This window comes from Etheostoma cragini, chromosome 2, assembly GCF_013103735.1.
Source record: "Etheostoma cragini isolate CJK2018 chromosome 2, CSU_Ecrag_1.0, whole genome shotgun sequence".
NCBI classification, from domain to species: domain Eukaryota; kingdom Metazoa; phylum Chordata; class Actinopteri; order Perciformes; family Percidae; genus Etheostoma; species Etheostoma cragini.
Genome location: NC_048408.1, coordinates 6,689,420 through 6,715,100, shown reverse-complemented (window position 1 = coordinate 6,715,100; position 25,681 = coordinate 6,689,420). Strand labels below are relative to the sequence as shown.

Here is a 25,681-nt window from a genome sequence, read left to right as displayed (position 1 = left end):
AGGGTGATTTTTGAGTCTCTATCTGACCATGAAAGCCACTGACCAAGCATCAGTATTTGACGAGTTGGGAATGCGAACGGGCGCATTCTGACCTTTGATTGCAATTTACCACACTACATTGTCAGATTAAAACCTTTAACATAAATTACAATGTTACAATAATTTATAGTCCAATAACATATCTCAATTCAAGTATCTTGGTATCCTAATTGATGATTCTCTTTCTTTTAAACCTCACATTCAGCAGTTGGTGAGAAAACTGAAGCTGAAGCTGGGTTTTTATTTTAGAAACAAGTCATGTTTTTCTTTTGAGGCCAAAAAGAGACTTGTTGCTGCCACTTTTATGTCAGTGCTGGATTATGGCGATGTTATATACATGCATTTGTCAACTCAAAGCTTGAAACTTCTGGATACTGTTTACCACGGAGATCTTAGGTTCATTACTAACTTAAGAGCCCTTACTCATCACTGTTCATTGTATGATTGGGTTGGTTGGCCTGCATTGTTCACCCGTAGACTTAATCATTCGTACACTCTAATTGATAAGGCTATGCTTGGTCTGCTTCCCCCATACCTTCAAACCTACATCATAAAGAAAGGTACAGGAAGATATTGTCTTCGTTCTGGTGATTCATTACTGTTATCTGTCCCCCAAGTCCGGACTGAATTAGGAAAAGGGGCGTTTAAGTACGCGGCCCCCTATGCTTGGAATCAGCTGCAAATTGTCCTGAATCTTCAGGAGATGGTTTCACCGGCTGCTTTTAAAGTACTTTTAAATGACATGGAGGCTGAACACACTGGCTGTAGATGTTATGATTGATTACTCTGACGATCCTTGTTGTTATTCACTATTGTTGAAATTTAGATATTTTATGACCTTGTTACTCATTATTTATTAACAGCATAAAGTGTTTTATGTTCATGATATATGTTATTTGTTATATGTCTGCAACCTTGTTGTTTGTGCTGCTGCTTATTTTGGCCAGGACACTCTTGGAAAAGAGAATTTTAATCTCAATGAGTTTTTCTTTCTGGTTAAATAAAGGTAAAATAAATAAATAAATAAAAAATAGTCAGTTGGACATAATAAGAAAATAAGTTTCTCTATAACTGCATTCTTCACAGAATATGACATTCAAGTTCACAAATCAACAAACCAAAAACAATAAAACAGCCGTAGTCTTATGAACAATTAAGTATCTTAAACTTTTTCGCAACATTTGAACATGTCCCACACAGATAACTTTTTATCCCCTGAGAATGAATGTATTTTTTCATTCTTTCATGTTCTTCCTAAAGACATCTGTTGCTTAGAGCTGCTCTTTGAGTTGTTGAAGTTTAATTCCAAATGAAAACGGAAGAGTAGTTTTGGTTGTTGTTGGTTAAATAGACACATCTATGTTTTGTGGTGCCTGCGGAGATGTGCTACCATGTTAGTCGTGTTGCCAGTGGAACAATATGATACACGCCCATAGCAGAGCTTGCACTGCAACTGTGTTTTTTTGTTGATAAAAAACATGGAAATAAAAAATGTTTCCGCACTGGCAACTGCAGAGAAAGAGGAGAGCTCAAGTTCTGTCGATGGGTCTTCTTCATCAGCAGTTGTCATCCTATCTTTTCTTTTAAGTGGCTGTGACTGTTACAGGATACAAGTCGCAGCACTTCAACTTGTGCTTTTTACGCTTGGCAGAACGTGAAATGGGGCGTGCAAGGCGACGTGGGCGGGTCTGCTCACATTCATCACACCTTGTTTAATAACTCTGAATTGCTGCGATTTTTAAATGTTTAAATGTGACATTTTCAACCAGGACCCTTTAAGTTTTCGTGCTGGTAAGTTGATTTACCTTTAAAAAATTATCTGCTGAAAATATAGAAGTTTCTTTTGCCATGCAAAGTCTCTGGGAAAGGTTTTTCTGGGTCGGCGGGGTGCAGTTCCACCACTGACCGATAAGCCCATGGTAGAATTAACATATGATGCTGTTCCTGGGCTCTTGTGTGGCTGCTTTACAAGCCAACCGGATGGGATGTGGGTGCGTGGCAGTATCGATTATTCCATTTTTTAATTCAATATTCAACATTGTGAATTAATTTTGATATAAAATTGAAATTGTGACACCCTTAGTGATGAATATGAAAATTATGTGAATAATATGCTGTGGCCTTCACAGTCACCAGTCCAGCCCACTGAACACCCAAGGGAGATTTTACAGCTGTACAACACCGTCATCCAAACACCAAACGAGGGCAATCTTTAGGAAGACTGCTGTTCATCCCTCAAGTAGCGTTTCAAAGAGTTGTACAACCTATGACGAGGAGTAGTAAAGCTGTTCTGGAGGCTTGTAGTGGGCGTCACTAGGACACTTTGTTGATTTGTCCTCTAAATTGTAATACATTTGAATATAATACTGGTATCTGTATTTCTCCTAGCGCAAACATGTTTGTTTTTTTTAAATTCAAATTGTATTTATTTCATTACTGTTTTAGTTAGACGCTCCATAGATTTCTACCTCTGTTTGTCCACATGAATGCTTCACATCCTGCTTCTCCAGTGCACAGTCGATGCTGTGAAGCACTCGATGCAGTGAAGCACTCAATGCAGTGAACTATGACTTGACACATAACCAGAAAACACTGTCTGCCACAGAGACCATGGCAACCTTTAGCTGCCGAGTCCAATCAAGTGTATGTCCAGGTTTCATACGTGCAGATCCATTTCATTTCATACATTTACATATGTGTAATTGAGTGTTTTTATGTCAGTGCATGCTTTCTCGTGTGTGGTGTGCGTACTAGTTTGCCCCCAGTCAGCCATACTAAGTTTCAGGGCCGAGGAGCAGACTACCGCAGCTCGTTTTCTATTATCTTCAAAAAGACACCTGTTATGTAATTCAGAGGCTTCCTGTCAGATTGACAGCTTTCAGATTTTCTCAGGCATAAAGGGGGCATGAATCTTGCTCTGCCTAGAGCGTCGTAAACTCAAGAGTTCAAAATCCAAACATGACACTCTCCAGAACTGTGAGGATTCTATTTTTTTATTTTAAGATTATTTTTGGGGCATTTTAGGCCTTTAATGACAGGCCAGCTTAAGAAGTGAAAGGGGAGAGGGAGGGGGGGACCTATATGTGGGCACCCACACTTCTAACTGAGCTATCCGAGCGCCCTCGGGATTCATTTCTGTAATGTCAGCAGTAAAGAGAACAAAAAATATCTGTTTTGTCCGGAAGGGAGAGCATAGGGTAAAAGTGGGAGATGGAGGAAAAAAAGGGAATGTGGAAGTCAGGGAGAGAAATAGAGACAAAGGTGCCAATGATTAGGAAAGAGGAAGGTGAGAGTGTCCCTAGTACACTGATGTCCAGATTCGGTCCATGCAGCTGCAGGAGCAGTCAACCTCTCCCACCAGCTAAAGCCATCACACTTACATTTTGATCTCTCTCTCTCACACACACACACACACACACACACACACACACACACACACAATTTAGAGAGGTGTGTGTGTGCAGTGAACATAAAAGCACACTGAACAGCAGAAGCACAGCACAGCCTAGTGGTAGAAAGACTAAGAGCCTGAGGCAGGACGAGGTATCAAAACAAAACTCCCCTTAGATGACTTCAAATGACTTTGAAATGATTGTTTTTCGAGACAAAAAAAGATAAACACTATAACCCATTTGACAGCTCTCAAACCGGTTAAACTGCCACTAATTCTATGTACCCACATATCCTATTGAGGGTCCCAGCATGCCCTGGACAGGGTAGCCGTATATTAAAGAGAGTTTGACCAACTAGGCATTCAAATGTTCTAATTGATCCTGTAAAAAGAGCAATCTGGAGGAAGTATTATTCACTATTGTGTGAGGTAAATGTCAATTTCTCTCTTTGACTTATAACAAATATAGTAACAAATATAGACAAATATAGTAATACCAATAATGTGTACCATGCTGTCAAAAAAGTTCTAACACTGTTTTAGAAACAAATGAAGTTTGAAGTTAGCCATGCCTTGTGCTAGCGTTGTCTTTTTTGCTAGCACCCCATGTACCCTAAAGATTGTGATCTATCTATAGTCACATGGAGTCAAGGTGTCTTTATTATGTGTATAATAATATTGGAGGGAAAGTGAAAAACAGCTTGGATGGGGATGTTGTTTGGCTTTTCACAAGTTTAGACAGCTAGCTGATGCTAGCTATGCCAACGTTTGCTAACGTTAGCGCAAGAGCGCTAACCTAGCCTGCTAGGTAAATATTACGACTGCCTTCGAAATTTCCTATATCTGCTTCCACATTGTCAACAAAAGACCTGTGGTGTTGGTGCTCCTTTTGTACCATAATTTTACTGAATTAAATATTAAGCTTCACTCCTGCGAAACGAGCAGGTTTTTGTTACGTTACAGACAAAGCTAATTGGCTATAGTTATGTACGTGTGCTAGCAGATATTAGAAAGGTAAACATTTCTCAGAGTCTTATTAGGCAACGGGGTCACTCACTACATGGGCATTTTTTTAGAGGCCCATTTACGATACAGAATGTAAATATACACTGACATATTGTCATAAGGGCCTTTTACAAATTGAAAAACATTGATAATAACATGCAAATGCCTGTTTAAAATGAAAGATTTATTTCAAGATAGCATATTCGTCCCAGAGTGTTATACTGTCAAGTCATGTTAGACTTAGACTTCTCTTTATTAATCCTTTTGGGAAGACTCCCGCAAGGAATTTGAAAGTTCCAGCAGCAGTTTTAGCAAGAAAAAAGAAATAAATAAATAGACAAAAAAGACAACAAAATAACAATAATACCGACAAATAAAATAAACAAAGAAAAAAAAAATGATGATGGTATAAAATACGGCGCACATTATTTGAGTTAGCCAAACTCTCTGTATAAACTGGGTACACTATAGACAGCAAATGTGTAAAGGGAAACTAAAACATGTCTAGCGATCTTTAATTTAGTTCATTGTATTGTCTTAAATTGTAGTGTCTTGTAGCCACTGAAAAAACAAAAAGAAAAATCCATAAAATAATCAGAAGCACATTGGGTTTGATGCAATTACATTTTTGTGTGCTTATCTTAAACTTCTCATACTTTTTTCTGCCCATAAATGTGTTTCAAGTAGTGTTGCCACCTATGTCTGATAAAAAAAACTGGAAATATTGATGGACCCGACCGGCCGCTCTGCTAAAGCAAAAATGCCCATTAGACATTAGACCCACAACACAAAATTGGCCTTTGTGCAGTGAGATTGTGCAAATCTGGTGATACACCAAGCAGACGGCAAAGAACTAGTAGCAGACTCTGGCATCCCCTTACGCCACCTGTGTCTTGGCCAAAAAGTAGCACTTGAACACACCGCAAAGACTTCTGTCGACGGACAACAACTAGCATTTTCATTTTGCGCCTGCGTGAGAGGAAAAACTCCATGCCAGCAGGCAGGGGTAATCCATTCCTCATTCAAAAAGGGAAACGGGATAGGTAAACCGTTGCTATGATACGTACAACAAAAACAGCCTTTGCCCAAAACAGCCAATGGCAGCACAGAGGCTACGTCCCTCTGCTACACTCAGCGGACGCCAGGACGACTAACCAGACTGCCCATCTCCCGGGCTCTCGTCCATTCTCTCGGTGAAGAAGTCAAGCAGCCCGCCGCAGCCGCTGGCTGGTCAGCTTGTTTGATAATTCTACCCGGCATGCTTTCATGTTACATCGGTTACAGAAAGTACAAACAACTAGTCATCTATGTGGCGACAGAATTGTGCTTTCCTACGCTGTGACAAGAGTGAGTCAATGAAACATGTTAAATTTTACTAATTTTGTGGCTGGCTAGTCAAGAGAGAGAAAGAAGGCTATACGGTCTTTAAGTTTTACGGCAAGGGACATTATTTTATTAGTTTATTTTGAAATGTGTAGGTATGTAGATCTCTTAAAAGAAATGTTTGTTAAAATAAATATACCTACACAAGTGATGTATCTAGTTGTACGTTTGCCTATTCCAGTAGTTGTAACGTGTGTTTTTACAGAAGGAACATTTGAACATTTTTGGCCAGTTCTGACAGCTCTGTGTCATGGACTGATTAAGAAGAGCCTTCTCTGTGTGCCCTATCCACAGTCGTCTGCTCTCTTTCCGCAATACTGTTTTTCTTCTTGTGCACTTTCAAACTTATGTGTTTGGGCTTTTATGGCCTTTAACCGACAGAACAGCTTGGAGACAGGAAAGGTGAGAAAGGGGGGACAACATGCAGCATGAAGTGTTGCTGGTCGGACCCGAACCCGCTGCAAAGGACTCGGCCTACATGAGGTCGTCCCTTCATGTGCACTGTTTGTTTTGGCGGATTCAACAAGTTGAATCCAGTTACTATGGAGACATCTGCATTTCTTATGTTTCTCTACTAACTTATTCAGGCTTTTCTTTTCATTTGTCACTCTCTTAGATTTGGCTAGAAACATCAAGGACTTCCATCTTGTTGCTTAGCAGATATTCAAATGTTGCATTGGCTGCTATCACTGTTCTGCTAAAACATCGATCAGCCCACCAGTGTCTGCTATCCTGTTATCTCTTCTTCAATGTTTGGCTTCGAGATGAGCCTTAATAACGATGGCCAGTCCCATAAATCAGTGTGTGTGTGTGTGTGTGTGTGTGTGTGTGTGTGTGTGTGTGTGTGTGTGTGTGTGTATATATATATATATATATATAGAGAAGCGTCCCTAATTTGGTGGCATATATACAATGTTCTTGGTATTCTTACAAGTCTCCCAGGCCCTGCTGCTGAAACACACAGCATGATGCTCACAGCTCGCCGCTTCACAGCCGGATGCCGTTACACAAATGATGAGCTCTGCCTCACAGCTGTGGAGTTCAACTTTCATTTGATCACTAAATCTTTTGCTTCTTTACAGGACAGGCGATGCTGTAGCCGTTCAGTCCTGTGTGCGTGTGCGTGCTTACCTGTCTGATGGGCTCTGGGACCCGGTAGCGGCAGCAGGAGTGTGTGAGGCGTACAGCTGTGTCCACACTGATCTTGTGGCCAACGGACACATACACTGGCTTAGAGCTCTTGTCAGAGCTTCGCAATGCCTGGACACAAAAAAAGAAAAATGTCTCCAGTAACCCGTTGCCACAGATCTCCCTCTCCCCTCTGATTGTGATCGTCAGACACATTTTGTTGAGGTTGACTTTCAGCAGGGTGGGTGTTCTTTGAAGTCAGCAGCAACAAACAACCCCTGTGTTAAAAGCATTTGTTTGTGTTGTGTGTGTCCTTTGCCGCACCTTTCCAAGAACTTTGCCTGAGGCGGCTGCGAGCGGGAAGCTGTCTCCTCCTTTCTGCAGAGCAGCTATCTGCGGAGGCAAGGAAACAATCAAAGTAAAACAAAAGATGTTTAGAGTGCCGATTCAAATGGCAGCCAACCGAACTATTAACCTGCCGTGGAGGCCTCTCTTCATATTGTCTAACCTCTGTGTGACTCTTCTTTCATGGCCACACATTTGGAACTGTGGTATGTTTTAAATTGAGAAGAAACTATAGTACTCTTTTTAAGAATGGAAAATTAAGTTCTTGATTGAAAAAAATACAAAGTGATTAACCAATTGCTCCATATTCAAAAGGACAAATGTAAATTTCCTACTGAAACTGGGAACCAGGCAACAAACTAAACATGCTGTTAATATGAAAATAATTTATTAATATGAATTAATGTGCCAACCTTAGTGACAGTGTCATTACATTACAATGCAAAAACAATTGGATCAAGTAGCCGCTGACAAATAAGTTGTGTCAAAACCTACAGCTGTTATTTCAATGTGCCAGATACATAACATATCAACATTCAGGTAAATCTAGGTAACAGATTGGATAGAAGTGCTCGGATCGAGGCAAAAAAAAAAAATGACCAGGACATCCCTAAGGTTTGTATCTAATTTTGTATTATAAAGAAACATCTAATGTTTCCTGGGCTAAATAAGCTACAAAAGATATCACTTTTTGACCACTTAGCATTTAACCAGCCCTTTTCATAGCTGCTGCTGCAATACTATCAAACAGAGCCCCGGAGGTGACATGGAGGGGGTAAAAGATAATATGTACTGGGGACAAACACTTCTGCAAGATATTGACTTTATTTTGCGAGATCCTGACTTTATTTTTGCTAGATATTGAGTTTCATTTGCGAGATCTTGCAAAACAACAAACAATAAGGCTAATCTAGCTAGCTAACGCGTAACAGGCTAGCTATTATCTAGCTAGCTAGCAGCATGACATGATTAAATCTTCCTGGTTGTCTAAATACATCCAACATTTATTTTAATAAGCATTACTTCTTAATTCATGCCAAACTGAAGTGTTACAAGGGACATGGTTGTTGACTGTTGGTGGCAATGACTGCAGGCTAACCTTAGTAGCAAGCTAGAAGCATGACATGATTACATCTCCTTGATTGTCTAAATACATTCATCGTTTATTTTGATACACATGTAAAAGATCAGGAACAATGAAAACAATGTTTACCGTGAATATTTTATGCAATAAAATGGCGAGTTCATGAGTTTGCCACATAGCTGGCTAGCTATACTATGGCTGTAATAGGAGAACAAACTAGAAAAATAGATTAAAAAGATAATTCATATTTTAGATGAATGGATCAAGAACTCAGGTCAACTGCATTGTTTTTGTTTTCTAGAGAAACTAAAGTTGTCTTGCTGTGGAAGAGACGGTGCAAAGTCAGATGTAGTGATGTGGGCTGCTGTTGACAGGTGTGCTATAGGTTATGGGCCAGAGTGATGACGGGAGCTTAGCCTCCATGATGGATGGGGTGTCTGCTCTACTATGACTGATTACAGCAAGCAGCCAGCAGGGAGACAGGAGCGGGCGCACAAGGCCTCCAATCCCAACTGGGATGAGGCCAACAATATGTGTGAGAGAGAGAGAGAGAGAGATATTTGGCTCCTGTTCAGCAAGCGTAGGACTGAAGCCAGAATAGCAGAAGTCAGAAAGACAGAGCAAGTCATCAATAACACTAGTTTGACTTACAGCAAGGCTATCAGTGAGAAAGAGAAAGAGACACAGGGGGAAAAAGAAACAAAATGAGATGGGAGAAAAAGTAAGAGGGAGAAAGGGGATGGAGTGGAGATACACTAAAGGTGAAGATAGAGAAGGAGAGCAGGGAAAGACAAACAGAGGACGGAGGGACTGAAGGACGCTGAACAGCGGGGACAAAAACATTTTTTTTCCTACTCTTTCATCCTTTTTGTTTTGTCTCTGACTCTCTCAGATAAAAACACACTGCGCTCCCCGGCTTCTATTCAAGCACAGACGCATACCATTTACATCTGCTGGCCATTCAGCTGCAAGATGAGGGACCTGTTTTGTTCAAGAACACTTCAAAATGAGACATACAACCTTTGATAAAATGTGCATACTTCATCTTCAATAATCTGGTCCACAATTCAGTGCAAAAGAAAAAACAAAATCTTTTTCATCTCACTTGTTTCAAGAGTCACGTCCCAATCTACAGCTTGATTCTATTTGTTTTAATTCTTCTGGATTTTGGGAAATACATGGCTGCCTTATTTATGTTATAGTTTAGACCGTAATAAAAAGCAACCAAGTCAGAAAAACTGTTCATGTCAGTCTGCAAGTTGATGAAAGGAACAAGTGGCAGCTACAGTATATCTGAATGAAGATTTAATATTAACAGTAATAAAATCATTTAAAAGAAGATGTGCGTTGTTTTTATGTATCTACTTGTTAATGAACTGCTGCATGTTGCAAAATCAGCACATTTAGGAGAATAGACTGTATACGAAAATGGAGGATGCGTCTCTACTTCTTCCCACAGTACAAAAGTGAAGTCAAAATAGCCCGGATATTGGCGCTTCCAACTTGTAATTTTGGAGCCAGAGTCTGTGGAGAAGGGATTGAGCGGCCAGTATAGAAGTCCCACCCATACACCTACCTGGCCAACTGCAAGTCAATCACAGCTGTCAATCATAACGTTTACTTGAACTAACATCAGTGTGATAACAACTACCTAAAAGGAAGAAACCATCTGTAGGAAAAAATGATTTGAGTTGATTTTTCAGTTTGGTCCATGTCCAGTCCGCTAAAGGCGCATTTGTGCTTCTGCACTGACTCTATGCAGAGCTGTCACCGTAGCCTACGTAAGAAGCCTGAGGTTCATACGCCACTTGTGTGCTGATGTCTGCGTCGTTTGAGCGTATCTCTGTAGTAGAATAGCAAGGGATGGATGGATGTATGTGTGTGTCTGTGTGTGTGTGTGTGTGTGTGTATGTGTGTGTGTGTCAGAGCGAGTGAGAGAGTGATGTGATCAACTTTGACGCTAGTACCAACTCTAGAGGCATAGTGAGAAAAAAAAACGGAAATTAGTAGGGGGAAATGAGACTCTACCAAGCCACGGCCAAGCGGACCAATCATAGTTGTGGCCCAGCTAAGCATTTAACACAGACATTAAAAAACTAGACACATTTTCTCATTTCGCTCTTGAAAACATAGCAAATAAGCATAAGCACAAAAGTGTACAGGCACAAATGTACCACCTCACTGTAATGACAAAACCTTAAGCTATATAGAGGTATAGTCCTGGGTTTAATTCCGACCTGCGGCACCTTCTCTCTCTCTCCTTCTTCCTCCATGTCTTCAGCTGTCCTGTCAAAGGCCTAAAAATGCCCCAAAAAATCTTTAGAGCAAAAAAACATGTAAGGGTATTTCACAAAGTGCTGAATTGCTGCTTCTTAAGAAGAGACAAGGATAGGAGAACAATCTCTGAAACCGCAATGTGTATTTGCACATGCACACAACTACACACATTACTTTTGCGTAACTGGGACTTGGCTTGGGAACCGGAGGGTTGTCGGTTCAAGTCTCCATACGGACAAATAAAGAGAGAGGAACAACAGCTGAGAGGTTCCAGTTTCCCTAACTTGAGCAAGGCACCAAACTGCTCCAAGATTGCATGTGTGATCTCTCTGTAACCTTCAGAAACACTCTGTTTGCATGTTGGTTTCTGAAAACTGTGCTGGCAGTGTTTTTGGAAACTCTTCTGATAGATCACAGCACCATATTGCTTGTCAGTGGTACGTGGCGGTGTGTGTGCAGATCCAGTAATATCTAATCTTGTTTGATTTCTGAAATTTGGTATGGAGCCATACCTCTGCTACGGTGTGTGTTTCACGGTCTACTTTACAGCTAATTTTCTACCAAACGCCAACACTAGTGTTGACCTGATGCGTTGTATCTCTGTGCAGTGCTTGTAGACAATTTAATCTGAGACCCAAAGAGTGACAATATGAACGGGGAGAGCAGTCTAAAATGTCATGCCCGACAACTAATCCGAAAGCTGATAGCTTTAGTCCAAAAAAGCAGCATGGGCGTGTGGTGCCACTGGTGCCCCATAGCTGAAACGAACATTTCCAAACTACTAGGATTAATATCAGTAGATATGTGTGCCTGCATCCTCAAAAGTAACTTTGTTGTGTGGAAACAAAGAGGTCAGATTCTTCCCTACGGCAGAGTTGAACCAACACTTTCTGATGCTCAAGCCACCGACAATAATTAAGGGAGATGGATCCACTCCTACAGAGAATTGAATTAGTATGGGCACCCGGATGGCTCGGTTGGTGGAGCGGGTGCCCATGTATGGAGGTTTACGCCTCGACGCGGCCGGCCCGGGTTCGAGTCCAGCCTGCGGCCCTTTGCTGCATGTCACTCCCCCTCTCTCTCCCCTTTCACAACTTCAGCTGTCCTGTCCATTAAAGGCCTAAAACGCCCAAAAAAATAATCTTTAAAAAAAAGAAAAAAAGAATTGAATTAGTATGTTACACTACTACATCAAGACCGCTGGGGTTTGGAGCTGAGAGTCTGTTTGCCGGCTAATTTTGTTAGCAATGGATGAGATGATTACAAGAGCCCTCAAGGATGGTTCCCTTGGAAACCTTTCAATAGCCCATGTCATCAGCGTTACAGAAAATGCCCGTCACCGCTCTTCCACGGATCAACGTCATCTACGCGAGGAATTTGCATAACAATATTTTCTTCAAGGAAAGCACTAGGTCAATTATCATCACTGCCACCTCAGACCCAAAACAGGGTTCAAGCTCCTTCTATGATGAGTCCCTCTTCCGTCGATATCCCATTTTAAACTATTTTCCATTTACTGCTCATCGGGCAGATTTAACTCTGACGTGTTTTTATTCTTTCCTCAACAGGTCACTGAGGCACCAGACTGAAACAAAGTGAACATTAGCATATTAATGATATGCAGTTTCTGCTGTCCCACAGGTATACTTCCATTGACCAAAGGCATTTGTTCCAGCTTGATTTGTATTCAAAAAGTTACAGGCCTCCTTGTGCATTTGCGATGCGAGGCCTTGGCTTGTAATAAACGTCACACTGTCAAAACAGAGCACACACGTACACACTCCTTTCGGAATAGATATGCAGGTGTGAGTTCACCTGCACATTCAAACCTAATTGAGGATTCTGTTCTTGGCTTTGTCCCTTTCTGACATTCATTTGCTTATTTTTGAAAGCAGCAAGCAATAAACAGGAAAAAGCAACTGCACACTCATATACTGACTCTCGTCACGATTGGCAGCTCTTTTTACAGAAACAGCATTTGTACAAGGCAAGAAAGAACACAATGTATAATGCAGCTCAGAGATCATCAACAGGGGGTCCGGTACCCCTAGGGGGGTCTTAGAGTTACAGCAGAGGGTTCTGCTGTAAATGTTTACATTTTGTTCTCCAAATTTTAAATGTCTAAACATGAATCCAACATATTATTATTTTATTTTACATTGATGAGCAACAGAGTGACAAAGCTCTACAGCACAGAAGGGAACACAAACCAATGTACAACTTTGTCAAGTGTGGAAGAAACCTGTGAGTTCCAATCGAGTCTCACCTGTGACTGGTGCTCTTCACTCTTGTACACGCCCTGCACCTGCAGCAGGTTCTTGGCCACGCCCACACACGGCAGCCCGGACAGCACTCCGAGATGACACGCCAGGCCGAACTCTGCGGGGTCCAAACAGGGACAAAATCTAAGCTCGGAGCAAACGCAGTTGCTGTTGAGACAATATTAATGACTTTGTGTGATACAATTAACACATATTTTATGGTTACATGATGACAGCCTGTGATAAAACGGGTGAGATTCCCTGCACTCACCACTTGTCTGTGTCTATATAATAATTTGTCCAAATTGTTTGACACATTGCGCTACTTCATTTCATATTGTATTCATTTTTAGCTTGCTATAATGTTTACCATTGCTTTTGTGTAACATTTCAGCACTTACTATCCCTGTGTTTTGTTAAAATGGTTATATTTTGACAGTGAGTACTGCTTTGATTTAAACCAGGACAACTCCAACTGCAAACAAGGTCTGTTACAACTCTTCTGAATGTATTAAGCCTCTGAACATCACCACTGGTGATTTGAGTTATTATGGCCGATTAGACTCGGCGCAGGTTGAAGGTTGGGCCGGAGCTTAGGCAGGAATTAATTAGGTCACCATCTTCATCTACCAATAAGAATGATAAAGCTGTCATTTGTCCTGCCAGGTGCAACAGAGCTAACATAAGACTCAGGAAGATGTCAATTAATCAGTCTAAACCCACCCACACAGTTGCTGGAAGAAGCCAGATTAGCTGAAAACACCTGTGTGGGTGTTCAGGGCCTTTAATTCATCCACTTCTTGTATTTGCAAAACTTCTCTTTGGCCGAGAAAAGGGATTTAAAAACGTGTGAAGTCGCCACAATAATAACTTCTCTGGGTTAGCAGGAGAAACACCACTGGGCTGCATATCACTTAAGTAAACTTAGAAACCTTTTAGCTGTATGAGACAGGCAAGCAACTCCACTGAGCTGAATTGGAGCCATTTAGGGATCCAGTTAACCTATGCTTCCTTCTTATCTTTCCTTTGTTACTCTGTCTGATCCACCATTTAGGAATGGTTGGGGTGGAGCAGCCGAGCATTACCTGTGTATTCATGGCTTTGATGATTTCATCACTAACATCAATGGACTGAACTAACAGATGTTTTTTTTTGTATGTGTAGAGAGTGTTTGATGCAAAAGAAGCATACTTGGGGTCTCTTAATTCTGTAGAGGAGCACAAAGTGTGTCTAGCTGTGTGAGAAATGTTGTGTAGGCCCACCACTGGGAGATAGTAGAGCGCTCAGGGGTTTATTGAGAACCCTATATGGGCAGTGGAAATATGTTGCTCAAGAGAAGGAAAGAAAGGTTTAATTGTATGGAATCTAGACGAGAAGCTGTGCTGCAAGTTTTGATAGACATTTTTATTTCAAACTGTCATGTTTATTTGTAATTGGCAGCACTGAAAATAAAGATGCACTGATTGGAATTCAACACGTCTGCTCTCCTCTTCTTTTCTTGACCCCCTGGCTAAACAACTCAGCCTAACACACAAATTAAAATCAAAAAAGGGCACGACTAGCACTAAATCATCCCCTGGGTCCCCCCCACTAGGGACCAGCTTGACTTACCTCTGTAGTGGAAGAGCCCATTCCCATCGACAAACACCACCTGTTTAAAGGGCACAAACGCAACTGAAATTAAATTACTTATATTACAACACAAAGCTATAGCTGTTGTCTGATCATATTTAAAACATGCCAAATAGCAAGTACAAAGTGTATTTCTTAAGCTAGGAGTTCTAAACTTTCCAGGGTTGTAGGTCTTTGTCTGAGAATTTGTCTCTGAAAGAGTCGTTCTAAAACCTCTGACCAGAGTGGAGTAGTTAAACTGTTTTCCTAAATATTGTACTAAACTACTTTTAGTACAGTTTCGACCACAACAAAACTAATGCTGATGATTTGACAATGATCCCCTCATCCACTCTGAGGCAAGAGCCTGGAAGACGCTCGATTCAGACATTAGGCCCCTTAAGTGTCTTGGCCGTGCAGAAAGTAAAAAATAAAAAGGTCCCAAACCCGCAATAGTACCTAACATGTTTTGTCAAGGAAACGTTATATATCCCAAACTGTTGTGACATTCCATTTATAACGTTTCGAGCCCTTCCAGCCTCTTGCACTCAAGCAGTTACCAGGTGATGTCAATTTAGTCCCTGAGGTACAACAGGCTTGGTCGCGATGAGCCAGGTCTGAGCAGAATCAGTCCCCGACGATTGCCACCCATTGCATGCCGGTTAGATTTAATTATTAGATTAGATTAAATATCATGGTGCTGCAGAGACGTTCCTGCCTACAAATCCTATCCTATAGAATAAAGAAAGAATCTTTCTTTTGTACGGATCATCGCAATACACTGTAAATCTTTTTTATTTTAATATTTTTTTAATGAAAATAAGAATTATACAAAAATTACCTTGTCCTCGAATATTGTGAATCATATCACAATTGCAAAATCAGTCCAAATGATGGCAATTAGATATTTTTCCAGCACTAGTGTGTGTTTGTTGGTTTGTTTGTTGTTTGTTGTGCGTGCATGCAAAAGCTGACCTGAGGCAGAAGTTTGGGCTGGTTCCTTTCCAGCCGTTGCAGAGCCTCCAGGAGGAAGGGGGTTTCTCTGAAGGCTAGGAAGCCAGCTATGTAGGGAGCCGTCAGGGTTACCATCTGACTGTCCTCATACAGCACCTGGGAGAGGATGAGGGAACACAAACACATGTTGAAATCACAGGTCGGTACACTAATCCCATAGCAGCTTGCTCATTTTGATACACCCGGAATAACACTGTATCCTAATTCAACGTAACAGAACTGGGTTTAGATACATGCATCTGTGTCGTGCATCAGCCCTAAATGAGGCTTCTGTCAGGGTTCAGGTGCTGCGTGCTTGGGACAAAGGCGTCCGCCCCCAGTGTATAAGTAAAGGTGTGTCCACAGACGCACACACAAGCTGTGCAAGATAATCACTACCATCCCCAATCTGAAGCCAAAAAATGAAACATCTGCTACTCCTTGTTGATTTATAGCTGTAAACATGTTCTGAGCACCAGACGTTATTCTATGTAAGTTTTCTGCTGTGTTCAGAAGCGGACACTGTTATAAATGATATAGCTTTAAAATGCTATGACATGGATTTTGTCTGCTAAAGCACGCATATCTGCTCTGTAAATCTCATAGCCTGTGTTATGCTTTGGGTAAAGAAATTAGTACCAACAAAAGTTTTCTTTCAATGTTTTTGGTTTCATGACAGTGAGTCCTTATCTAAAAACAACTTTGCATGCTAAATTTATAGAAAGGTTTTAAATTTTGAATGGCAATACATTTGGTTCAATTTCGGTTAAATCATAAATGCTCTTTTAAGTTGGCTTTTATTACTTTTTAAATTAAAAAAAAAGAAAATCTGGTCAGCCTCCGTGCGTTATGTCTGTGACACAATCACAATCACTTGACATTTCTGAGCTGAATGATTTGCATGTTGCTGACTGTGAAGTACCTTTTCCTTGGTTTTCAGTGTGGTATTACTACTCAAGTACAGGATCTGAATACTACTTGTAACTGCCTTTGTACGTTGAACTGAAACCAAGCATAGAAGGTGTTAAGTTATGTCAATGGCAAATATTTCTGTGAGACACTGTGTGCATCATGTTACCAGTATTACTTAGTGGCACAAATAGCTTTAGGTGGCAGTGTTAGAGTAAAATGAAAGCAAGCGGGGAACATAATCCTATTATTGGACAGTGTATCTGAACATTTCCTTTGGCTTGTTGGGTCCGTGTATCAACAACTTACAGTGACAAATGTCATTTATTATAACTGGTTACATAATGAGAAAATGCCAGCAACCCATGCTAATGCACAGATAAATAAAAAAGGGAGCAGGAATGTGTGTCAAAGGCTGCACACAAAAAAAAGTAAATGAAATAAACAATTGGGACTACCAAGGTCACTTTAACAACAGCCGGTTAAACAAGACTGGACTGTGAGCTGTATTGTAAATTAAAGCTTGGCTCCCCGTTCATCAAGATTGCTTTTTATGCTTGCCAAGAGCTTTAAATGCTTCGGTTGGATTCAAAACTGTAGTTGGAAGAGATTAGACAGCCACCAACTGTTTTGGTTGAGAATATTAGCATTCATTACACCCATGAGATGGAGCGCAGGTCAAGTGATTAGAAGGCTGTTTAAAAATTAATGAGTTTGGAGTATTTAAAAAAAAAAAAAAAAAAAAACTTTCTGGCTTTTCACAGGTACTTAATATAATTCCTTTATGCTAGTGGGTACATTTACTATTACAGTACATTTGGCATTTCTATAGCATAGTTTAACACTTTTCTTTGTGTTGGCGTTCTAAACTCTGGTGGATTTATGAGGACTGTGGTTAACTTCTCCTCAGATCTCTGCAGGGTAAATCCAGACAGCTAGACTATCTGTCAAATCAGAGTTTTCTGTTGCACGACTAAAACAACTTTTGAACGTACACATGTTCCACCAAAACAAGTTCCCTCCCAAGGATATTTTGCAGAGGCACTGTGGCTCTGTCCAGGTGCTTAGCACCGCCCATGATGATTGTGATTGGTTTAAAGAAATGCCAGTAAACCAGAGCACGTTTTCCTTCCATCCCGGAATACTGCGTGGACTAGCCAGACCCTCCTCCGCAGCGCTGTGGAGGAAGGTCTGGCAAAGTGAGACAATATTGACAAAAAATCAGATGAAAGGTGTCACTCGCCGTGATGAGCCTACAGTGAATTAAAACCCAACTCTGCAGTTCCCCTCAGCTCTAGAGTTTGTTTAGGGTCTTCAAACTAATTGTTTTCGTTTTTTCGGCTTCGCAAGCTTTACTGTTTTGGTTCATCAGCCTTGTTTCCAGCAGCAACAAGCAGCTGTTCAAGTCTAAAAAGCTCTGATAAAACCACGGTATGCTACCATCCCAGCAGCAAACAGCACAAAGACAATTGTTTGTGACTTGCTAGTGAACAATGTTTAGCATTTGGCAGTTGAAGAACTAAAAGGAAAATGAATATTGGAGTTACATTCACCAGGAAGACAGAAACACTTTAAATGATTGCTAATTTTGCTGGTCAGTAAACTGAACAAATTAAAGGTTTGAACATGCGTTACATACAAGTTTTTAGTAACTAATTTGCAAATTACCCCAAAACACAAAAATTACTAAAACTACAAAAAAATCTGAACTCAAGTTTATTGCAGAGCATTCAACCTCACAATCTCATGATCTTCCTCAGGAGATTTACACTTACCCAGTTGTCATGGTGATAGCTCATTTAACACCACATCAACTAGTATGGACCTAAGATCTAGGTTTGTATACTGTAGTACAGTGAATCACTGTATCCCGCCAAAAGCTAGAAAAGTGGACTTCAAGATCCGATATTTAAGGTAAGGTAAGGAAACTTTTACTCTTGATTTTAAAACATCTGCCAATGATCTTACAGTGTGCCTAGAGTAAAATGTCATGATATGTTCCGGTCAAGTATGATTGAAGCATTTATTTGTTCATACTGTATTGTAAATGTGAAATATACAGTACACCTGGCCAATCCAGTTCAGCATGTAAGAAAATGATGTGCTTCGTTTTCAGCCTCACATGTACATTAACTGATGTTTTCTATGCATCTAGTCAATCAGGTCCCAGTTTTGTCTAGCTGGGACAAAAGGAGTCCCCAACTCTATACAGAACAAGTACATGTGTAATATGCCAGATGTTAAGGTTGTGTACTCTGTTGTATGTGCTGTAAAAAAAACATGAAGTAATTAAGTTAATATGGAAATAGGAAGACAGGAGGAAACAGCTCTGAGAAAAACAGATGGTCCCTGGTACTTGAGGGTACAGTTGGACATTGCCTCTAAAAATCCCCTGAGACAATCCCATCACCCAGCAGGTGGACATTAACAGAGGACAACAAAACCCATTAGTTTTAAGAATCAGATATAAAGAAAACTCAAAAAACTAGATAGATAGATAGATAGATAGATGGCTAGATGAACAGATAGATAGATGGAGAAATGTAAGGCATCCAGTAGCTTAGACAACCATAACAAAACAAACACACATGCACACATATCTTACATACATAAAAATCCCTGACATCAATGTAAAGAGATAGGAATTTGTAAAGTGATTACAAAGGTCTGATATGGACTGACATACTATGACTGACTATAGGCAGGATTAGGGGACAGGCAACAAACATGGCTTAAATCAGTTTTAATATAAGGAAGTGCACGATCAGAGGGTCGTAGTCAGACAGTACCACGAGAAATGATCTATGGTGAGGGAGAACTATTTCAAATGACTTCAGCGGCTGCCAAAACTCACCAGACAGCCTTGGGGAAAGAATGAGTCATTTAAGTGAAGTGCGTTTACAGTCTTCCTCAAATTCCTGTCATCCTTTAACTTTCTTTTCATAAATAAATGCTATTGGTCACCCTTCACGTCTGCCTGTGGGTTTAACAAATATTTAAACGGGGATAAGGCAATTTCGTCTGACATCGTTGGAGGGATATAGCTCAATCCAATTTTTTCAACTGTATTTTTTTTTTCATTTCCTAAAATAACTACACTTTTGGACAGGTTTGCACCCATAAGCAACAATATGTTGTACATATTTTCATTTTACATGTTGAATATGTTCGGTGATCTTTCTTGTCTCTGTTGAGAAAATGCAACATCATCTGGCAAATGCAAGTTCTGTTATATAAAATATGTAAGTGGTAGAACACTGTGCCACGGGACTCAGCAAATGCCTTCTGTTCCCGCCTTTCACCACTGGAGGCCAACAGAGCTTTATACATGTTCTTTGTCTTGCCGTTGTCAGACATAGTCATCTCTGCATGACCTAGATATGTATAAAAGATTTGTACTTTAACGTTTTTAGCATCATTCTTATTACTGCTTTGCATGATGCAAAAAGATGGCTCTAATCTGTGTTTTGTGCTTTCATGGCTTCCTGTACTGAATCTAGATTCTATTGATGTGTAACTGTTCTAATGTCCTGCTACTTCCTGTCGCTCTGCATGGCTTCTTGAGAAAGCGTATTTCTTGCTCTGACTGACTTTATGCTATCTTATTGCCTTCTGTCTGTAAATGTTAACCTGTACTAATGTTAACTGTTGCTCTGGTCTCAAAACATCAGGCCAGAGGACTACAGTCCAAAATTAGGCGGCTGGCTAACGTTGGCATATTTACAGATTTGTTGATTGATGTCCCTTATAAATGAAAGGAAGTTCATGTGTAATAACTACTGGGCATAGGGAGGGGACACTCACCTCCAGGTCCGGGTAGCTGAGTACCACGAGCTGGGCGCAGGCGTTGACATCATCACCTTTAATGAAGGACAGGTCCACTCCTCCAACTCTCTCCAGGCCTGAGAAGTCTGGACTCGTCTGCCAGTCCTCAGTGTCCTCCTCCACCACCTGCTGTCTGAGACGGGCCTGCTCGCTGCACACAGGACACATAAATAAATTGCAATTCATGTTTATGAAATTCCGAATTCAATATTTGGCGGTATGGCTCTGTTCAGGGAGTCCTCTGACCTTTAATGCGTACCATGAAATAGCAGGGAGTCAGAGGAAGGCAGCAGCATTATGGGACGCTCACACAGTTTAGGACTAGGAGAGCTGAACTCTTCCCCCATATGAACGATGACTAGAGGCAAATGCCACGTTATACACGACAAGGTGGAGCGGGGGAGGTGGAGGGTTGCAGAAAACCGAGCAGTTAGGAACAAACGGAATCGGCTTTAAGTAAGGCGCCCTGTTTGAGCGTAGCCATTAAGCAGCGAGGGCAGCTGACCAGCTGATCCGCTGATAGCGTTAGCAGCGTCTTGACTACTTGGCCTGCCAGAACTGATGGTGACGCACAATTTAACTTGAAAAATGACTCAATCAATTGCTGAGAACACTGATGAAGATTTGTTTATGAGGAAAAAAAAAGAAAAAAAAAGCGTTTTAACGCTGGCTGTGATTTTTGTAAATTTTACACCATGAAAACTTACCTGGTGGTACCACATCATAATGTCCGGATTGTTTGGGTTTTTTGCATGACTAGCCTTATTGTTCCAGCTTTAGTAACATTTGTCACAGCTGTCTTTTATAGGGTGTGACACCAATAAGGCAACCTATCTGTTTAAAACTAGACCAATTACTAAATGAGTGTTTTCTAATGAATAAGACCGCAGGACACATGGGCATGTTGATTGCGTACTGCATGCTGGGACGCTCTTGAAGTGGCTATGTGTAACTTTCAGGTTGTGTTGATTCTAGCGGCCGCTAGTGGTTTTACCACACCTGCTGGCGTGAAGGTGTTTCCAGTGCTGTACTACTCACTGTATATTACTGAGTTAGTGTTACTGGGAGGTCGCATTGCGATGAATGTTATGCTCAGACAGAAAATTATTAATTTAAAATAAAAAAGTAAGTTACAGATGCATTGTTGCATTTCAAGTGTTGCTTGCGGTAAGCTTAGATGGGTAACAACGTTATACCAGCCACTGTATCACGAGTCAAAGCATTAAGAGTTTGTCGTAGTGAATGAATGAATGTAGTAATAACTTTGATTAATTTAGTGAGCAAAGAGAGACGGAGAAAGAGGAAGCAGACTTGTAGATGCAACAGGAGCAGAGTTGGTGGAATAAGTTTAAGTTTTGTTCACAGTGTGTGCGGTGCAAGACTGAAAGCCAAGCACATAAATTTGTTCACCAGAAACGGGATTTGAACGTTATTCATCACGGTCGATGAAATGAAGCAAGCAGGAAAGGGAAGACATTGAACATTTTAAATTAAACAGCTACGTAACGTGCGCCTGTTTTGTTGCCCTGTGTGGGCTGATGCCCTCATCTGTTGACATTTCCAAATGCCTTCCAACAGTTTCTTAATAAAAGCGGGCTTTCAACACAAACAAACGTACGTGTGTCATTAGTATGAGAACAAAAATTAGATTTTAACTTGCGGGTTTGGAAATAAATATCTTAATGCCTGTTGTGCTTGACTCGGGTTTGGTTACTGCTCTTCGGACACGGGCCGGGCTCGGACAGACAAATGCAGCCCAATCAGCACTCTAACAGACCCACGCACGCACGCACACTTCAGAGCTGGAGATGGCAGGTGGCATAAGGACATAATATGGAATCATGGCGTTATCACTGGCCTTGTCATTACAAACTCACAAATCAATTGCCGCTGAGGACTGGTGTCACACATCCAGAGCTGCTGGAAGAAGAGTTACAACAACACAGGGACACACGAGTGTAGCGACATCTGACGGCACCTTCTGGATTTCTTTAGTTGTTTTTTTCTCCCAATCTAGTACTTCAAGTTAGACAATGACAGCAAAGTGGCTTCGTTCCAGTGTTATCAGTTGTAACGTTACTGTATATAATGTTTTAGTGTACTGTAACGTTATATAGTTCAGTTCAGGTATATAAAGCAAAGAAGAGCACTCTGACCTCTCCCACTGTTTGACCAAATCTTCGGGAGGAGGAGCAGACATCTGTATCAGCCTGGTGGGGAGGACACACTCACCTGAAAAGGGATTTTTTGATTAGTACAATTTAACTGACCGAAGCAGCGTCAAGTCTTGTGACCATGCATTTTATTTCTATGATATAGAACTCTTCAATGAAATTCAATATGCCATAAATCTTTAATATAAATAAGTACCAAACTTGGGTTAAATTTTACACCAGCTGGCTTCCATTCCAACAGTGTTGTATTTTTTCAGTCTTAACCAAATTGAACTATCTGTATTGATTTGCGCTACGGTATTCAAATCACATTTTGTTTGGCCTTGCTGTCTGTCATTTCTACTTACACATACACACATCAGTCCACAGATCCTGATTTTATCTATATTATTCAATTTATTTTATGCCTGGGATGTTTATGTAGCCAACCTTACGCTTTTATTTTTTTCAGTGCTTACTTGTGTTCAATTTGTTGTTTTTTGTTTGGGACACTTGTAATTGGTCATTGTCTATATTATTCCTCTTCTTAGGTGAGACTCCTTCCATACCCCCTTGGGGTTTTCTTAATCTCACCAGCACAATCTTTGATTTTTATCATTTAATATTTGTGTTTTTCATTGTCTTGATTTTGTTGTGTAAAAAAAAACAATTCAAAACCAATTCAGTATTTTTGCATTCAAAGAGCGTAAAAACATGTCCACAGATAGAAGTTGACTGACTGACTGAGTGTACGACTGATTTAGTGAGACACAAAAATAAGAAGTACTTAAAACTTTATGTTACTACAGCTTTCACAACTGCCTATGTTTTACGGTCTATGATTTATGAGAACTTCACTTTACTCGTCTCCGTGGAACCTGCTGCTATCTATGGCTGCTAAATAGGCTGACATTAGCTTTGGTCGATAACGTAGCATTCTTTCATAAGGCAATGCTGCACCACGTGATGCAAACATTACAAGCTGCATGCTATTCAAAGCTCAAGTGGATTTTTATCTCATTATCTCATTATCTTAATAACTTTAAAAACCCACGCAAAGGCTGGAGAGCTTGTGTGAGGGCAAGATTGGATTATTTAGCGATTTAATTTGATTTGACTTTAGTCATGTATGGCGTTTTCTCGTATTGAGGCAGCCACAATAGCAAAATAAAAGTTTATTTAGGCTGCGTCACCAGAGGGGCAGCTGAGCCCATATGAGCCGAGGGCAAACGGGCTCCTTTTCACAGAAACATACACATTCTAAATGGACCAAAGTTGATTTCCTGAATGGCATCAACTGACAGGAAGTTAACAAGGGACCAGGCTGTTGCCTAGCAATCAAATTCCTTTGAAATGGTCTTTTATTATTGAATCATTAAAGATTTATAAGATTCAATGAATAAACTAGTCTACATGTGTTTAAATCACATAGGGATAAGAAAATCAATAAAGTCACATTTCAGAAGGAACTGGTGAAACGTGTATGTTTAAAAGTTGTTTTAGTCGTTTAACAGAAAACTCCGATTGGACAGAGTCTAGTTTAGCTAGCTGTCTGGATTTACCCTGCAGCAATCAGAGGAGCGGTAAACCCACGTTCTCAGAAATCCACGAGTCCAAGAATCCAAGAGTTTAGAATGCCAACACAAAGGAAGCCCGAGGTAAGGGATACCCGGCCTAAATGTGTGAAATACATTTTCCGAAAGTGGAACATCAAGGATCTGGACTACCCTGGTCTTTACTCTCAAGTCCTATGTTGACTTGGACACACTTGACCAAATTGGCTTAGATATTGATAGATAGATGGATAGATGGATAGATGAATAGATGGATGGATGGATGAATAGATGTGTTGTGTTAAAATAAATTAAACTTGTGCAGTAAAAACTACAATATGTCTGCAGAAGAAGAGTACCATTCAATGGAAGTACTCAATTCAAGTAATTGAAGTAGTCGAGAAATGTAGGTAGGTACTGTAGGTAATTAGGTAGGAAGTTAGGTAGGTAGGTAATTAGTTGGATGTTAGGTAGGTAGGTAGTTAGGTAAGTAGGTAGTTAGGTAGGTAGGTAATTAGTTGGATGTTAGGTAGGTAGGTAGGTAGTTAGGTAGGTAGGTAGTTTAGATTAGATTAGATAAAATAACACTTTATTCCTCCCACAGTGGGAAAATTCCCTTATTACAGCAGCAGCGGTTTGCTACAGTAAAATAAAAGAAGTTAGGTAGGTAAGTAGGTAGTTAGGTGTCATGGTCATTATAAGAATCAGGGAGTGCGACCTGTTTTCATTCGTAGTTTCATGTTTTTGAGAGTTCCATCTTCAGAATCGGTTTTGAATCCAAACAAAAGAGCAAAACAGACTAGGATTTGTTTAGTCCTCAATATTAGCTAGCTGATGTGAGATTGCCTATTTTTTAGCTAACTCAGTTGCATAACAATGGAAACCAACACTGCTGAGGGGGAATTCATTTCTGGCACGCGAAGCTGGAGGGATTTCATCAATATATGCTGGTCTTACATTGTGCGAAATTAGATTCTGTTTTCAAATCAAGGGGCTGTTATCCTCGGTAAGTGATACATAATCATATATGAGTGTGATAGCAACTATTGCCATAGATTGTGCCTGCAACGTATTGAGAAAAGAAATTCCTTGTAGATACAGAGAGGCTCACAAATGTTATCGGCTACAGATACATTCTACTCTGGTCTCAGCAGGTTAAACAGCTTCATCTAGCGCACAATTTAAATCTGAGTTTTATTTTAGAGGGACCACAATAATAACGCACTATAAATTGTTTATTATTGCAACATTAACTTCTATGACAAATGATCACTGATTGTGTGTATACAGACATGGGACACATGATGCAGACATGACAGTTACGCTTCATCCTGAATCTTTTCAGAGCAGGGGAATCAACTGCTAAAGTGTTAAACTAGCACCTGCAGTAAATATCTGCTTAGAATCCAGCTGACAGTCAGACAGCAATGCACTCCATTAGATGTTGAAAACTGTATCTGTTTAAAAAAAAAATGGTCAGTCTAAATGTGTTAACACAGAGATACATATTTTAGCCTAATTAGGACAAAGGTTGTTATTGGTCTATTTGTACAGTATTTTCTTAACAATTTGATGTGCTTTATGAATTTCCACCTATATTTTATTGTTGATTGAAAAAGGTTTGGGTTTTGTTTTACCTCTATTAGTCCCAGCTATTTAAACCCTTGTGCTGAATTTCAAAGACTTCTTTGTTATTGTCTCACAGGCGTTGCCCTGGGCTGGAC

The 25,681-nt window shown here is 40.4% G+C and overlaps 2 protein-coding genes across 3 annotated transcripts in view; one reads left to right on the top strand and one right to left on the bottom strand.

Annotated features, from left to right (window-relative positions):
- The window catches only part of LOC117956335 (endonuclease V-like), a 72,983-nt gene that overhangs the window by 45,457 nt on the left and 1,845 nt on the right, over positions 1–25,681 (bottom strand). For both annotated transcript variants that reach the window (XM_034891339.1, XM_034891348.1), the window contains 7 exons: positions 22,408–22,483; positions 20,231–20,402; positions 15,500–15,634; positions 14,525–14,564; positions 12,919–13,031; positions 7,271–7,339; positions 6,950–7,078 (listed from right to left, as the gene is read on the bottom strand). In XM_034891339.1, the coding sequence (XP_034747230.1) occupies positions 6,950–7,078; positions 7,271–7,339; positions 12,919–13,031; positions 14,525–14,564; positions 15,500–15,634; positions 20,231–20,402; positions 22,408–22,451 (702 nt within the window). In that variant the 5' untranslated portion in view covers positions 22,452–22,483. The remainder of the gene's footprint in view (positions 1–6,949; positions 7,079–7,270; positions 7,340–12,918; positions 13,032–14,524; positions 14,565–15,499; positions 15,635–20,230; positions 20,403–22,407; positions 22,484–25,681) is intronic.
- LOC117956277 (excitatory amino acid transporter 3-like) overlaps positions 1–25,681 on the top strand; it is a 381,877-nt gene that overhangs the window by 355,899 nt on the left and 297 nt on the right. The window lies entirely within an intron of this gene.